The sequence below is a fragment of the Neopsephotus bourkii genome, unplaced genomic scaffold (assembly GCF_033783945.1).
Source record: "Neopsephotus bourkii isolate Nb327-2 ecotype Australia unplaced genomic scaffold, CSIRO-AGI_Nbou_v1 NB_873, whole genome shotgun sequence".
In the NCBI taxonomy this organism is placed as follows: Eukaryota; Metazoa; Chordata; class Aves; order Psittaciformes; family Psittacidae; genus Neopsephotus; species Neopsephotus bourkii.
The window spans coordinates 3,170,765-3,186,715 of NW_026901367.1; the positions used below are offsets into that span (position 1 = coordinate 3,170,765).

Genomic DNA, 15,951 nt, shown 5'->3' on the forward strand with positions numbered 1-15,951 from the left:
GGTTCATTGCTTTGTATATTGCAGTTTAAAGAAGGCTCTAAATTCAAGGTTTTTAACTTTTTAATCTACAGGGAAAACTTCCTATAAACTCAGATTAATGACTGCTAATGCACTGAGGAAAGGAAACCAAAAACCTGCCTCCTACTATAAAAACAAAATAGTGTGGCCTCTGTTTCTTTTCTGATAAGAGTCTTAAATACCAAACATTTAACTGCATAATAACATTTACTGGCAGCCAGGCAGCCTGCTTAGCAGATACATAAAGCAGGTAAAAGGAGAAAAAGTTAATTTCTTGGCTGAATGATTCCATCGGTAGCTATAGGGCAAACTAGAAAGTCTTTTAGTAAAGTAGCAGTTGATTCTTCTATCAATCTGCAGCACACATACTCTTCCAAGGAATGCATTAAATATGAAAATCATATCCCGTTATCATCTGTTCCCAGCTTTCAGCCCAGTAAGCTTTTCTTAATGAATGCTGTAGCCTAAGGGACAAGCATGCTGTTGGCTTTGCTGAATAATGGAGTGATGCTGCCGCTTTTGCTTATTCCAATATCGACTGGCTGAGGGGGTTTCACACATAGTCACAAGTGACTACTCTTGCCAGCATGCTCCAAGTTATTACAAGATGTTTTTAGACATTTCATCTAAAAGAGCTTTACTGCTTTTAGTGAAGAAAACAGCTATGGTCTTGAACTGTATCATTTATATGGAGATAGGAGGAGGGATTAGAAGCCTGCATTACCGCAGATATATAGCGGAATACATTTAAGTATTCCTTGTCAGTCTTTTTGTCTGTTCCTCAGATAGGCAATCTCCTTCTGCTGCTTCTGAGGAAAGGTCAAAACGCACAAAATTAGAACGACACCCTGTGAATCGACTGCTGCATTTTTAACCATCCTTCATTAAGAACATTCCCTCCTCAGTCAAGACCGTTTTCACACTGTTTGGCACAAAACCCAACACGAAGATGGATACAAGCACTCAGAGCTCCCCACTAATTCCAGTTCTCTGGTTGCAATAATGTGCACTTCTTGCCCAGGTTCTTATGCTTCTCTCGGGTGCTAAACAATGCTCCACGCTACACACGCTGCAGCACAACTGCCCAGAGCAGAGCCATGCCTGCTCCTCGCGCGGCAGCACATCCGTGTCACAAACCACGTTACCCCCTCCTTCCCATTACCTGCTTCATGCAGCCCCATTCCTTGTCACCTCCTGCTGCCAAGTCACCCTCTCCGAGCGGTAACACACGTTTAATTTCTCTTCCGTATGATGCCTAAAAGCGAACAAATCCATTACATAAAATTGAAGGCCAAAACCGAAAACCCCAAAGCGCCACAAACCAAACTGTGTCTCTAAACGCAGTGCCCTGGCAGTGGTTTTTGCTTGGGCTATGTTTAAAAAGCCAGAAATCCCATTTTCTCCCCCTTTTCCTGCTCCCCAGCACAACTGATGTTGCTGGTACTCAATCTTCTGCAGGTTTTCAACACACATTTATTCATCCACGTAATTTAGAATCCTTTAAAATAGGAATAACTTGTTGACTCCAATTTATTTCATCCCAACAAGCATCTGCAACGCCAGATTATTCCTGCTGTACCCAGACAATGACTCTGCTGCCTCGGGATGAAGGGAGCTTTAGAATTTGGTTTTTTTACATACATCAGCTTACAACTCACTGACAGAAGAATATATGGCAGATGTTAGAGAGCAACCCAGCATGAAGGGCAACTTGCTGTGGTGCTGCACAACCAACCACACACACCGTCCTCACCTCCACTCCACTGTTTAATTGACCAGACGTAACGTGCTCATTGTGGGACTACTGCTTAAAAGCCAAGCACAGGCAGCACCTATAATTAATCCTGTTTGTTAGTAATTGTAAACCCCAATAACAAGTTACATCGGCCCTGAATAAAAGCTCTTCAGGACCTATTCTGCAGCAGGTAATATGCATGAAAATACAGCTTGGAAACAATTAACTTCCCCAGCCCTGCTCTCCACTCCAGTGGCGCGTTCAGCGACTCCGCTATTGCCCAGGTAACAGAAACTGCTCAGAAAACTGTAAACACGGGTTCAGGAAACAGAACCTAACCATGTCCTAAAGATGCTTAGAACAAGCTCCCATGTAACTGCTGGACTGTCCCTGAAAGCTGATGTGAATTTACTTGTACTCACACAACCAACTGCAGACACAAACATGGGGGAAAGTGAGTATTTCAGAAACAAAAGAACTTTTGTCAGCTACAGCCATATAATGAAACGTGCACAGTCATGAAAGCACTCCTAAAGGGCATTCTCCCTCAAGGAAAAGAGAAAACAGTGATCATTTCCTCCTGTGTACTTCCAGAATGGATTCAACAATTACAGGCTCCATCATTCTCATGCATCCATGACAAGTGGTTCTTCAGAACCATGACACACAGACTACGTAACCTGGGCTTTGTGAACAGCTCAGAACGAGGAGTCTAACCTGGCAAAACTAAAATGGATGGCACAGGAACATCAAAATGGAAGCAGTGACTGGAACTCTGCACCCAGATCAACCTGTGGCACAACCGCGGCTCACCCGGTACATTACAGCCTATCACTGCTCAAACTGGGGTGTGTTAGGGCTGCTCGGGAAAAAGATCCTCCATAAAAACAAGAGTAAACCTGCATCAGAGCACCCCGTCCTGCTTGGCTTTGAGGGAAAACAGAAAAGGGGGAAAACCCCACAGCCCTCCAGGAACCGTCTCTCATCTACCAGTAACCAAGGAAAAGGGGCTCTGTGAGCATCACCAGATCCACCAGGCTGAAGAGAATCACCAGGCACTGCTGGGCTCTAGCTGTGCCAGGCATTTGTTAACATGGGTGTACAGCCATGGGGTGCTCACCAGGTTTGTCAGCATGGAAATGAACTGCTGCCCCCCGAGATCGGCTTTTTTCCCAGAGAGATTCCTCACTTCCAAAGGCAGGGGATGAGCCAGCAACCCCCAGTGAAGTCAAGGGCAGCACCTCCCACACGGCAGATGGCCCTGCAAACCTACCAGCATTCAGCCTTAGTCACAGCTCACATCAAACCCCCAAAGTTTGGGGTGGGTTTGTTTTAGCCACAGTACAAATTGTATGAGGCTTGTTGTCACATTACAGTGATGTGACAAGCAGCTCCTGAGGATTCAAAAGGGACCAAACGCTGCATTAACACCCTTACTTAAAAGCACTGATGATTTTTAGAGAGGACCAAGGCTCACACCTCAGGTTGTACATTTAGCTACTGAAAGAACAGAACGTTTCTAATGTAAGAACTGCACACAAAGGGTTTCTTGCCCTTTACAGTGATGCAGTTAGTGAAAGCCAAACCAGACCACAGGAAAAACACACCACATAAAATAAAGCACTTTGTTGCTTCTACATCCCTACTCAGACTAAGCTCCAATAACACTTCCTGGTGTGCTGTTTCCAGGCCATATTAAGAGAAAAGCTTCAAAAACTACTACAAAGTAAGGTTTGCTTGTTTGATTTCTAACTTCTGTATCACTTCACACTTTTCCACCTTCCAATCCCCCTGGTTTTACACTGCAGCCCGACTCTTTCCCCCTCTTTGACACATCCTTCTAGAAGATCACAGTCTACCTTTTATTGTTTTGGATCAAGCTGTGCCTGTCCCTGAACAGAAGAGAAGGAGGAGAACAGCTCATCCTGAGAACACTGCTCCCATCCGAATTCAAACAACATTCCAGAGAAACAAAACCCAATCTCAGCCCAGTTCTAGACAGCCACACAAAGCAGGGGCTGTGTCAGTACCACATCACAGGGGCCTAAAATCCCACCGCTGGTTTGCTTCCTTCCCTCCTCTCTTCTGGCAAGTTAGAACAGGGGAATGGCCAAGGGGCAGACACAGCCCCTGCTGAACCCTCCTGAAGGTGCTGCTGCTCTTCACCAGCAGGTGTAAGTGCATTTCCCTCCCAGAAAACTCCACGTACCAGTGGCATCAGCGATAAGCAGGGACAGCACTAACTATGGATACTCAGGGTGTTCACACCAGCTACATTAGAAATATGTCCTGAAACAACTGATATTTGTGAGTAATAAAAGCTTTACTACAGTTAAACTTACGAGTTTTATAACAAAGCCTTTATGAAACTATTACAACTCAAGTCTTTTTGTCCTAACCTAGACAACGCTGATTTATTATCGCTAAGGCTCCAAACACATTTCCACATCTTTCTGATCTCTGCTCTCCCTTGCTTCCAAAGAGGCTCACTCAGAAGACTGCACAGAGCTCTGTGAAGCACTGCTGACGACCTGTGCAGCAGCATGTATCAGCAGTTTGGGCTCATTTCAAATCCACAACATTACCCCTCTTTAAGCACTCCAGAGCAAACAATGAGGTATCACTAACATCTGCAGTCTTGATGTGTATCATGCTCAGACATAACCTATTTAGCCACCCTGTAACAGCAGTAAACACTAACACATTAGGTCTTATAGAAAGTTACTTCCATCTTCTGAGTCATCTCCAAGCTTGAAGCTTTCATTCGAGCCTCAAGCTGGTCAAACTCCTCCAGCAGGGTCTGGTTCCGCAGACGAGCTCTTTCCTGGCGCTCCTGTACTTCTTTCAAGTAGTTTTTCAGCTTCATGTATTTTAGTTTCATTCTACAGAGGAAAAAGAAACTGTACTTGAGTATGAAAATAACCCAAAGACAGCTATTACAGCCCCTTTTCCCCACACACATATGGACTAACTCTGACATAGGAGCTGCCCCGCATAAAGCAACAGACACAATTTTCTGCACAACCATCCAAAGCCTCATACACCTGACTGGATGCCTGCTATGTAACTTCAGCTTTGAACAGGCGGCCTGGTGTTCAAACTGGTAAAGTATATTCATAAACTCTTGCAAATTTGTTCTAGATGGATTACAGTTTAGTCACTTGTTTCATGAAATCCAAATGAAAATTGCATTTAGAAGAATGTGCTCCAGAAGCCCAACTGTAACATCAGGGCTAAGTTTACGCAACTGCTTTAAGCTGATCTAAATCCCACCAAAGGGATCTCTCACTCCCAGCTTTTCTTTCCTGTGCCAGTGCTATCTGCCATGTGGCCAGGTCAGGCCAGGAGTCAGCCAGCTGAAAATCCATCTAAACCAGCTCTCATCCACCCAAAACACACATTCACTTCCAGCCAGACCTACTTCCTTACCTGCTTACAGGGCAACCACACAAGTGGCCTGGCCAGTACTGCACCCAGCCCTCAGTCCCTTGAGCCAAAATGGAAAGGTTGTCTCAAGAACTTTACAAAACCCATTGGAGGAGAGGAATGGAACAGTGGCTGAGGCACTTTCCAGCCCTCTTTTGTTGCTGTGCGTTCTGGTTTGTGGTTTATATCCCCTTTGGTTTATAGTTTAGGATTTGGTGGGGTTTGGTACAGACTGTATATACAATTTACATTAACAGATAATGCAGAAAATCTAAGGAGCAGGACCAGACCCTACAATATCTGCTAGGGTTTCCTAAGGCTTTCAGACCATAGGATCCCAGGACTCTGTAGCACAAACTATGCTACAGTGATTCTATAAAAGTTGCACAAAACCTATTTCTTGTTGGCTACTACCAATATAATCATATTTTAGCATTAGTAGAGTAAGGCAGTTCTGTTATTGCTGAAGTTATTTCATTAATAACTTAGACGAGACAAGAACCTTACATTATACTTAACATGAATTTGAGTTGGTTATAAAACAACCCTTCAAGATAACATTCTGAAGGCATTCCATGATACCCAAGTTTTTCCAAGTAAAATAACCTATAAGAAGCTTTTGAACAGGCTTACAGGCATGCATCCGACCTCCTGTATTCTATCAGCTTTCTTTGTAATTCCATTATTTCGGCTTCACTGGAAGAAAACAAACAACATACAGTAAGAGCAAACTGTTTCACAACTTATATTTGACAAAAGCAGGAAACAAAGCATTGTACAGAGCACAACACCTCCCAGAACACGTCACAGGAAGGCATCAACACCTTAAAACAGAGTTCCAAGAAGTCCCAATCTTTCCCAGCTTACAGACCCAATGTGCTACCCAAGTGTTCTATCTAACAATTTGCACTTAAAATCAAGCACCCATTTCGTATCTGTGCATCAAAGCCAAGTACATCTACTAGCACAACCTGCCAGAACTTACAGGAGGGAAACAGGCAGAAGTAACCACCAAAAGTATCTACAGTTGAGAAAATGCCATGTGCCACCTGTATCTGCTCAAAGCAACACAAGGCCTGGGGGGATGATCAGGATGCTCGAGGACAAACTCCATCCGCTTCCATAGCCAATCTACCTCAAAGAGCATCTATTGTGAGGAAGAGAGTAAAGCCGAGGCTAGTCAGTAATTACAAACAAGCACAGCTACAGGCCTGGCAGAGAAGAGATTCAGAGCAGCCCAAGGAGAAGGACTTGGGGGTGCTGGTCCATGAGAAAATGAACATGAGCCGGCTTCAGTGTGCGCTTGAGCCCAGAAAGCAACTGTATCCTGGGCTGCATCAAAAGGAGTGACCAGCAGGGCGAAGGAGGTGATCCTGCCCCTTTATTCTGCTCTCGTGAGACCTCACCTGGAGCATTGTGTGCAGTTCTGGTGTCCTCAACATAAAAAGGACATGGAACTGTTGGAACAAGTGCAGAGGAGGCCACGAGGATGATCAGGGACTGGAGCACCTCCTGTATGGAGACAGGATGAGAAAGTTGGGGCTGTTCAGCCTGGAGAAGAGAAGCTGCGTGGAGACCTCAGAGCAGCTTCCAGTGTCTGAAGGGGGGCTATAGGGATGCTGGGGAGGGACTCTTCATTAGGGACTGTAGTGACAGGACAAGGGATGATGGGTTCAAACTGAAACAGGGGAAGTTTAGACTGGATATAAGGAAGAAGTTCTTTCCTGTGAGGGTGCTGAGGCACTGGAATGGGCTGTCCAGGGAGGTTGTGAATGCTCCATCCCTGGCAGTGTTCAAGATCAGGTTGGACAGAGCCTTGGGTGCCATGGTTTAGAGCGAGGTGTCCTGCCCATGGCAGGGGGTTTGGAACTTGATGATCTTAAGGTCCCTTCCAACCCTAACTGTTCTATGATTCTATGAGCTACCACACTACGAGTGGTTTATGGGTTTTATTTTAATGTGGTTTTAATTTCATGTTTCTACATTAAAACAATCAATTGCTAAGACAGAATCTTCCAGAAGCTTCACATTACAAACCCTGCAGCAATCAAAGCAGTGCCCCAGGCTGCTAATTGAACATAAGATCTAATTCTTATTAGCCTAAGGACCTGCACACTCTGAGCCACACACATCCATCTCCTCCCGGCTGCCCGGCACAGAGGGAAGCAGGAGAAGAGACCCTGTCGGCTGCTTACTCCGAGATCAAGGCATCCATTTTAGCCATCTGATCCTGCCACTGGCTGAAACAAGATTAGGGTTTCGTGTCATGTATGCAATTTAAAAGCCACGCTTCATCTGGGATCTCATCCTCTCAATTTCCTTTTACATGACAGACAGCCAAGTAAAAGCAGATTTCAAGATCTTGGTTTTACACTTCTAGAAGTAATTTTCCTGACTCTGAAGAACACCGATATCCTGACGGACACAAAAGCCCATGGACATGAACAGCCATTGGCTCCAGTCCTGTTTCTCATTCTCCCATACCAGGGGTAGCACATCCCATCCTTCAGCTCCTGAAAGTTTCCTTTCTGCCAGCATGGGCTTTCAGTATCCCATCCACTAGGCTGTTACAGCTGTTTAGACAGCACATGAACATGCAAGCAAGGTCTTCTCAAGGCAAAGCAATACAAAACCAACACCAGATAAAAGCCTCTCAGCATCATCATTACGGATGCCTGGGATGGCGAGTGCACAGCTCATGCTGTTCTGCAGCACAGCTCTGCCCCAGCACTGCAGCACAGGCAACCAAGGCTTGGCTTGTGGATTTGCTTGGCAAGGTTCTGTGTGTCAGGGACTGAAGAGAAGCTTGAAGCAGAACAAGGATTGCTCCAGTCACTCTGCTGCACCGCCTCCTTTCTTACATGAGGAATCCCCAAAGCTCCCTGCCCCACTATGTCAGTTCTTCACACATTTGCACTAAAACCCCACAAACAGTTACTCATCAACCTTTTTCCTCAGATGAGCCCAAATAACACACCTCTGAAGGTTTTAAGGATCCAGGTGGCTCGTTTTCAAACAGCCCCGAATCTCCAGTCTACAGAGAAAGAGCATTAGGCTGGGATTTGAGAGAATTCACCCCCCTGCTCAGCCACAAGCTCTCTCTAATCTCTGGCATTCCACCAGGCATTGATCTGCAGCAATATTTGATCCCTCACCTCCCATTTACACCAGCAGGGTGAAGATGCCTCGGTATTTTCCAAGATACCAGGCCTTCGTCTCTTTGTGCTTCAGTCCTGCATCCCTAATGCAGGAATAACGGTACTCCTGTCATGATACCCTGTTGAGATAAGTGCACAGAAAATCGTGCAGCACTTGGGCACAATGCAATCCTCCCACAGCAGTAAGAAACGCTCTCTTCATGGATGTTTTTCTCCACCAATCTGACATTAAATCAACTGTTGAGCACCAAGCTGCATCCACCAGAGCCTGCTCAAGACACACTGGGCCCCTGGGTTAGAAGGGGCCTGTTTAACACCTTCATCTACATACAACTGACCCCAGCAGGTATGTCTGAAGCTAATAATCCTCCCTGGTTTACACCCTCCATCCAGGACCTCTCAGTATTTGTACAGTTTACAGCAAATCACCCTTAGCCTGAAGCATCTGGCCTCCCTGGCTGAAAAGCAAAGCTGATTGCAAAGTTAGTCACAGTGTTAAGTACAGCACTTAGCTACCTAATTCATTTACTCCATTACTCACACACTCAAACCCTGCCTTTCACCAGCAATCACCAAAGATTAAGTGCTGAGTAATCACAACACATTCAGGACTGTATAAAACACAGGGTAAACTGTCCACCCCATTTCCTTTATTATCTTTGACACCTCAAACCTAATCAGTTATCATTCTGCACACAACAGACACCCCTGATCTGCACAGAGACCTATGCATGCAGTAACTTTATATTTAGATTGGATAAAGGACCAGTATTAAGAAATAGAACTGACTAATGGAGTCTAATATGTGCAAAAACCCCACAGCTGTACCTTAAATCACACTTCAAGGCATCCCGTGCTATCAGAAGCTTGTACCAGGTGTCTAATTTCTCAAGCACTTCAAAACTGAGATAGTTAGTTCTTAAGAACTAAGAAGAAAAGAGATTTTAAGAAGAGACATATGAGAAGAGGTGGAAAAGCAATCCTCATGAGGACTGCCTTCAAGTTCACCAACAACCAAGCAGCAGCTTCCCCACCACGTTTGACCTCATGCTCAAGCACAACTGTGAACAGGAGCAGGATGCAGTCCGGAATGGGACAGCTACTGAATACTTCAGGTCTTGGAACAGGAGACGTGGAGTTAGATCAGTGCAGAACACCAAAGCTGAAGCGCTGCACTGATTTACTAAGGCTTTCCTGTTCCACACTTTAAAACCTTGTTTAGATAAAAGGTGTCACTTCTGGAGAGGCAAGTGCCTCTGCAGCACCATCCCAGAGGTGACAGTGGCATACAGCTGGGGTCTGGCATCAAAGGACTCCTGCTTGCCAGCACCACCAAGTACAAATAACTCCCAAATCTTTCAGTGCAACTGAACTGGGCAGAGGAGCTGATATCTGAAGTGTGCTACGTGCCCAGAGAGGGATGGGCCATTTGTGCAGTGCCAGCTCAGCCCTAGCTCAGACAACAGAGAAGCTACAAAAGAGGTGACCAAACCTCACGCAAACCAAGCTCTCAGGAGCACAAGACACCTCTCCCCCTAACACGAGTGATATCTGCACACAAAGACACAGCTTAAAGCAGCTCGTGATCTAAAACACGCAGATTTTAACCTCCCCTCTCCACTTTCTAATGCCACAATTTAGATAAAGTGTCTTCCCTATCAAGGGACACACCTTTCCATGCAATTCCTAGACAATAAAGGCTGTTCAGCCTCGAGAAGAGAAGGTGTGGAGATCTCATAGCAGCCTTCCAGCATCTGAAGGGGGCTATAGGGATGCTGGGGAGGGACTCTTCATTAGGGACTGTAGTGATAGGACAAGGGGTAATGGGTTCAGACTGAAACAGGGGTAGTTCAGATTGGATCTAAGGAGGAAATTCTTTACTGTGAGGGTGCTGAGGCACTGGAATGGGTTGCCCAGGGAGGTTGTGAATGCTCCATCCCTGGCAGTGTTCAAGGCCAGGCTGGACAAGGCCTTGGGTGAGATGGTTTAGTGCGAGGTGTCCCTGCCCATGGCAGGGGGTTGGAACTGGATGATCTTAAGGTCCTTTCCAATATAAACTATTCTATGATTCTATAACAAAACACACTTTGGATAGCCTTACTCTGTCTTTTAAACAGCAAGTTATACCAGTTTGCCTGTGGTGTTCCAGACCAGAACAGGGTACCAGTGAAGACAAATACAGCAGCTTGGCAGAAGCACTGATCTACACACACGGCTCTCTTCTTGTGGCCACAGCACTGTTATTTCTGCTAACACTGTGCACCTGAGACCCAGAAACCAAAGTGTTCTGTGCTGGACAGAAAACCAGCACTGCTTAAACAACCAGCTCCCTATCAGCAGTGATCTTGAGAGGCTTCCCTGGGCAGGCACAAAGTGCTGACCGACCCCAACTACTGTGGTTACTACAGCAAGTAACAGGCCAGGAGCATCACTAATGGTGTGCTGCTCCTGAGGAGCCACTGGTGACTGAGATCCCCCAGGCCATGGCCACATTGCACACACTGACTTCTTCCCTGAAGCCACATCCCCCAAAGCACCCATAAATAGAAACACCCAAAATAACAGCTGTTAAGGACTGAAACATCACCTATAAGGGAAGCATCTGTGCACATCCATTCACCTGGCCTGCACTGAGACACCAGCACTGATGTTATTTGCCTGTTGGTTAAAGTAACAAGTGATTTTGTGACTATTGCCAGGAGTGCTCTGGGAGCACACCGGCCCAGCAGTGAGAGCTCTGCAGCACATTCATGGCCCCACAGAATCAGCCAGGTTGGAAAATCCCTTTAAGCTCACCCAGTCCAACCCTTACCCCAGCACTGCCAAGGCCACCCCTAACCCATGGCACTGAGGCCTCGCCTCCACGGGGTGTGAACACTTGCAGGGCCGGTGCCTGCAGCCCTGCCCTGGGCAGCCTGTTCCAATGCCTGAGCACCCTCTGGGGCAGGAATTGGTCCTCAGGTCCACCTAACCCTCCCCCACCACACGACTCAGCCCCCGGACCAGCAGAGAACACAGCGGCCGGGTGCTATGGATGCCTTGGCTGTCCCTGCTCCCAACACCAACCAGCGCAGGGCCCGTGCTGAAGCAGCACAGAGCACAGACGGGCCCTGCCCGCGTCACCGCGGGGGACCAGGGGCAGCCCCGTCCCGTAACACCCCACGAGCACCCGGGAACCCCGCTTCCCTCTCCCGCGGGTCAGCGGTACCCGGACCCCCCGGGCAGCAGCGCGTCCCCACGGGAAGGGCACAGGGAGGCCTGGGGGAGCCCGCGGGGCCGCCCGCCCCTCACGGCCCTTCCCCGGCGCGGCGGGAGAGGCCCAGCGGAGGCCCTGGGGCCTGGAGGGCGGTGCGGGCCGCTGCCGGGCCCGGCGCAACGCAAGGCCGCTCGGTGCCTCACCTGCGGAAGAGGCGCTGCAGGGGGGAGCCGGGCAGGAGGGAGCCGGGCTCCGGACTGCGGGGGCAGCCGGGCAGGGGGGAGCCGGACCCCGGGCTGGGGGAACCCCCGGCACAAACGCTGCGGGTGCCGCTCATGCCGCGCTGTTTACGGCGGTGCCTGAGGGCCCGCTCCCGCCGTGCACCGCTCCCCGCCCGCCCCGGAAGCCCCGCCCCGCGTTGCCATGGACACCGGCCCACTCCCGCCGCGGCCTGCACCGGGACCCCGCGGCCCGGCGGGGCAGGGGCGGTGCGGGGTGAGGGTGGCACCGGGGGGGAGATGGGGCCCCTCAGAGGCCTCCCCGGGCCGGTCTCTGGGGCGTTTGCAGCCTTTAAGGCGTTTCTAATGGTTTAGAACACATCGGGTTGGGGGGGGGGGACACACGACAGCAGCGTCGCCAGAGCAGGAGGTGAGAGGCGAGCACCGCAGAGCGGTGAGGGGGCTCACACCGGAGCGTCCCAAACCCGCGGTGTCGGCCTGGGGACTGCCAACTGTACAGCTTTTATACCCGCATTCTTCCTGCATCTGTCGATACAGTGGTTACGTGGGTCTATGTGGGATACAATGGATACAAACCATTACATTTGTAAATGGTTTAAATGCGTTCATTTCGTGTCACCGCCGTTATAACGGCTGTGGTGCCCTGCCTGCGGTTGGTGTTGAGAACAGAGCCCAGCCTGCCCAGAGCCGGGTGAGCCGATGGGTGATCCCCGTGCCATGGAAAAAGGGGAAACAGGGCCTTTGAGAGGCGCTGGGACATCAATTCCCATGATAACGGGGAGCTGCTGGGCAGCTACAGTGACAAGGACCCCCTTAGCAGCTGCTTTTGATGCAGAGGGCTGACCAATGTACAGGGGGGTTGCACAAGGGGGTTGTACAAGGGGGGATAAAGGAATTTTGCCTGTTTAACAGAAAGCATTGTTTGCAAATACCTGTCAAGCTTGCCATGCAGTACCAGGACAATAGGCTATTGATAAAGGGGAGAAACAGACTGAAAAGGGGGAGGAACAGTTACTTAGTTCCAGTGAAGACTGGCTTCGTGGGTTGGACTTTGACCAGACTCCTAAAGAGCATGCGTGAGGCTAGATGTGAAAAGTTCAGGTTCGAGGAAGACTCACTTACTTCATCTTGGAAGACCCGTATTCACAAGAGGAAGACTCATTTCCTTCATCTTGAAAACCCCTACTCACAAGAGGAAGACTCATTTACTTCATCTTGAAGACCCATATTCACAAGAGGAAGACTCATTTACTTCATCTTGAAAACCCCTACTCACAAGAGGAAGACTCATTTCCTTCATCTTGAGGCCCTCGCCCATGAGCAGGGGGGCACTGGGCAGGCGCAAAGGATGTTCTAGCTCATTATAACACGAAGCAGGGGTAGGACATGAATATGTATAGGCGTGTTGTGCAACCTTATGAATATGTATAACTTTAGAGAAGAAGTGTAGAGGGAAACAACACTGAGGCATGCATGCCTTTGGAGGAGTGATCCCCCATGCGTCTTAGCGCTGAATAAAAGCATACCTACTTTATAACTAACCAGTTGTGGAGTCTATATCTGCGTGTCACTTTCACCAAGCTGACTGCACACTGTGGCTTTCAGACAAAACCGAGCCAGAAAGTACAAGCGGCCTCTTTCCTTTGCACAGGAATCAAACATCCCAGTGAGATCCCGATCCCTGCTCCCCTGAGCTCCCATGCCTCCAGCGGGCAGAGCCCGCCTGTTTCATCTCACCAGTGGAAGGAGCTGTGCCATGGGTCAGCCCTGGCCAGCCCCGCGTTCATTCTCCTGCAGGTAAAGAAACAGGAAATAAAGGTGCTTTTGTTTCATCTCCAGGTAAAAAATTGGGATCCCTTTGAGAGGAAGTTGCCAAATCAGTGAGTAAATTCCAGCGCCCCAAAAGAGCACCTTCAGACACCACCACTGGTTGGCTTTGAGGAGAGACACCGCACCAATAGGCAGAATTGCACATAGCTGGGAAATGCTTAAGCACAATTAGGGCAACAATCAGGGCACAGTTAGTACAGGATCATCATAATTACTCTTCATTAGAACTTGTGTGTGACAACAGTGTCAGCTGTGGTTGGGAGGGAGCAGTGGAGGCTCCAGAGCTTCCAGGCTGCCATGGGCCAGGCTCCTCATGTCTGGATCCATCCCTGTTCCAGTGGTTTTCAACACCCTCAAACTGAGATAAACCAAATTTACATCATAGAACCCCAGCCTGGTTTGGGTTGAAGGGACCTTAAAGCTCCTCCAGCTCCAACCCCTGCCACGAGCAGGGACCCCTTCCACTGGAGCAGCTTGCTCCAAGCCCCTGTGTCCAACCTGGCCTTGAGCACTGCCAGGGATGGGGCAGCCACAGCTTCTCTGGGCACCCTGTGCCAGCGCCTCAGCACCCTCACAGGGAAGAGCTTCTGCCTAAGAGCTCAGCTCAGTCTCCCCTCGGGCAGGTTCAAGCCATTCCCCTTGGCCTGTCCCTACAGGCCCTTGTCCCAAGCCCCTCTCCAGCTTTCCTGCAGCCCCTTTAGGCACTGGAGCTGCTCTCAGGTCTCCCTTTAAGGAGCCTTCTCTTCTCCAGGCTGACGCAGCCCAGCCCTAAGCTGACATAGCTGTACTTCAGAGACCCCAAATTAGCTTCCATCACTTGATGAACCACAGCTGCTGCCCAGCTTACCCTGCATGTATCCACGATGAATAACTGGCTCAATGAGGTTTGGGAGGCTCCAGCTCACAGGAGAGCTTCCCTATTCCAGGGAAAGGCTTTGCTGATCCAGGAGCCTTTTATTGTCAAGCTCATGTAAACTCTCTCCTAATTAAAGACACACTGTGTGTTCTCAGCCTTGTGTTCACTAAAAGTGAGGCTGTGCTGCAGTGACCTCCATTGCATCATGAGGTCACATCTTCACGAGAACCAGCAGGTGAAACCTGGATCCAAGCTTGCTGTAATTCCTAAAGGTGGGCATTTTTTCCCCAGATCCTGACTTTGCAACCCAGGACCACCACAGCTTTGGCATCTCAGCTGCAGGTCCCCCAGACCTACTCAAGAGTTACTTGTAGGACTAAGGCTTCTCTGGAGCCTTTGTATCAGAGCGATGCTCCTGCTCGGCCATGGGGACAGATAAACAGACATAAAAAGGTTTTCCTGGTTGCTTCATAGTTGCATTACTTTTATTTCCCTGACACAGTCACTCGTACCAGCTCTCATTGGGCATATCTGCATCAAAATAACCACTCACCCCTTTGACACTGAGCTGAGACACAAACCTGTTGTTTCAGGATGCTCACTATGAGTTGAGGTGAGCCACGAGAGCTGCTCTGTCGGGCTGACACCTATTTCAAACGCATTGCTGACTGTCAGAGCACAGAACTGCCCAAAGCTGCACGGCTCTGACCAGGAAAACCCTTCCCTATGCTACCAATCTGTCACTTTTCAAAGCAGGCAAAGAACCTGGCTCCCCGCAGCCGGCACTGGTGACACACCAGGTTTGGGTCTGCAAGGTTAAACCTCAGGGGCTTGCTGAGATAAAACCAGACTTTCCCATCTGAAATGACAAACTGTATTAAGGCACTGGGAAACCCGATTCCCAAACTCCCATTTCCAGGTTTCAGCTGAAAGGGCTCAGCCTCCACCCTCCAGCCCCAGAACCACACTGTGTATGCCTCCCGGGCTGTCCTGGCCCTGGCAGTTGTTGGATTTTCCCTATGGACCATGGTGCAATAGATGTGAGGGGCCAGGGTCTCACCAGTAACCTCATGGCTGGCATCCTGGCAACAGCTCCCCAGCCCTGGGAGCTGAGGAGAAGGAGCAGGAGGAGCAGTGCTGGGTTTGTGCTCTCCCCTCTGCACTTGATGCCTCTTTTGGAATGTTTTAATTTCACTTTAATGTAATCTGATAGGAGCTGTAAAACTGCCAAAGAAATCTGCCTCCTTCTGCCTTATAAAGACGCTTTGAAATGATGGGGTTTCCCCCTGATTCAAAGGCAGGGGTTGATGTGCACTCATCTCAGCAGCTTTACAGCTGCCTGCTTTCCTCTGGAGACATCACATCATGCCTGAAGATGCAGAACTGGCCTCACTCTGGCTCCAGGACACTCACCTGCAGAGGAACAGGGAGATGACAGAGCAGAAAGTGAAGAGGAAATGGTCTTTATAGGGGGAAAAAGGGGCTGTGGGCCG

The 15,951-nt window shown here is 48.9% G+C and overlaps 1 protein-coding gene across 1 annotated transcript in view; it reads right to left on the reverse strand.

Annotated features, from left to right (window-relative positions):
- Positions 1 to 5,897, reverse strand: part of KIZ (kizuna centrosomal protein) — a 40,165-nt gene extending 34,268 nt beyond the window's left edge. Inside the window, exons 1-3 of the mRNA XM_061356917.1 lie at positions 5,813 to 5,897; positions 4,479 to 4,635; positions 1,181 to 1,273 (exon numbers count right to left, since the gene is read on the reverse strand). Of these exons, the coding sequence (XP_061212901.1) occupies positions 1,181 to 1,273; positions 4,479 to 4,635; positions 5,813 to 5,862 (300 nt within the window). The 5' untranslated portion in view covers positions 5,863 to 5,897. The remainder of the gene's footprint in view (positions 1 to 1,180; positions 1,274 to 4,478; positions 4,636 to 5,812) is intronic.
- Between the last annotated feature and the right edge of the window lie 10,054 nt (positions 5,898 to 15,951).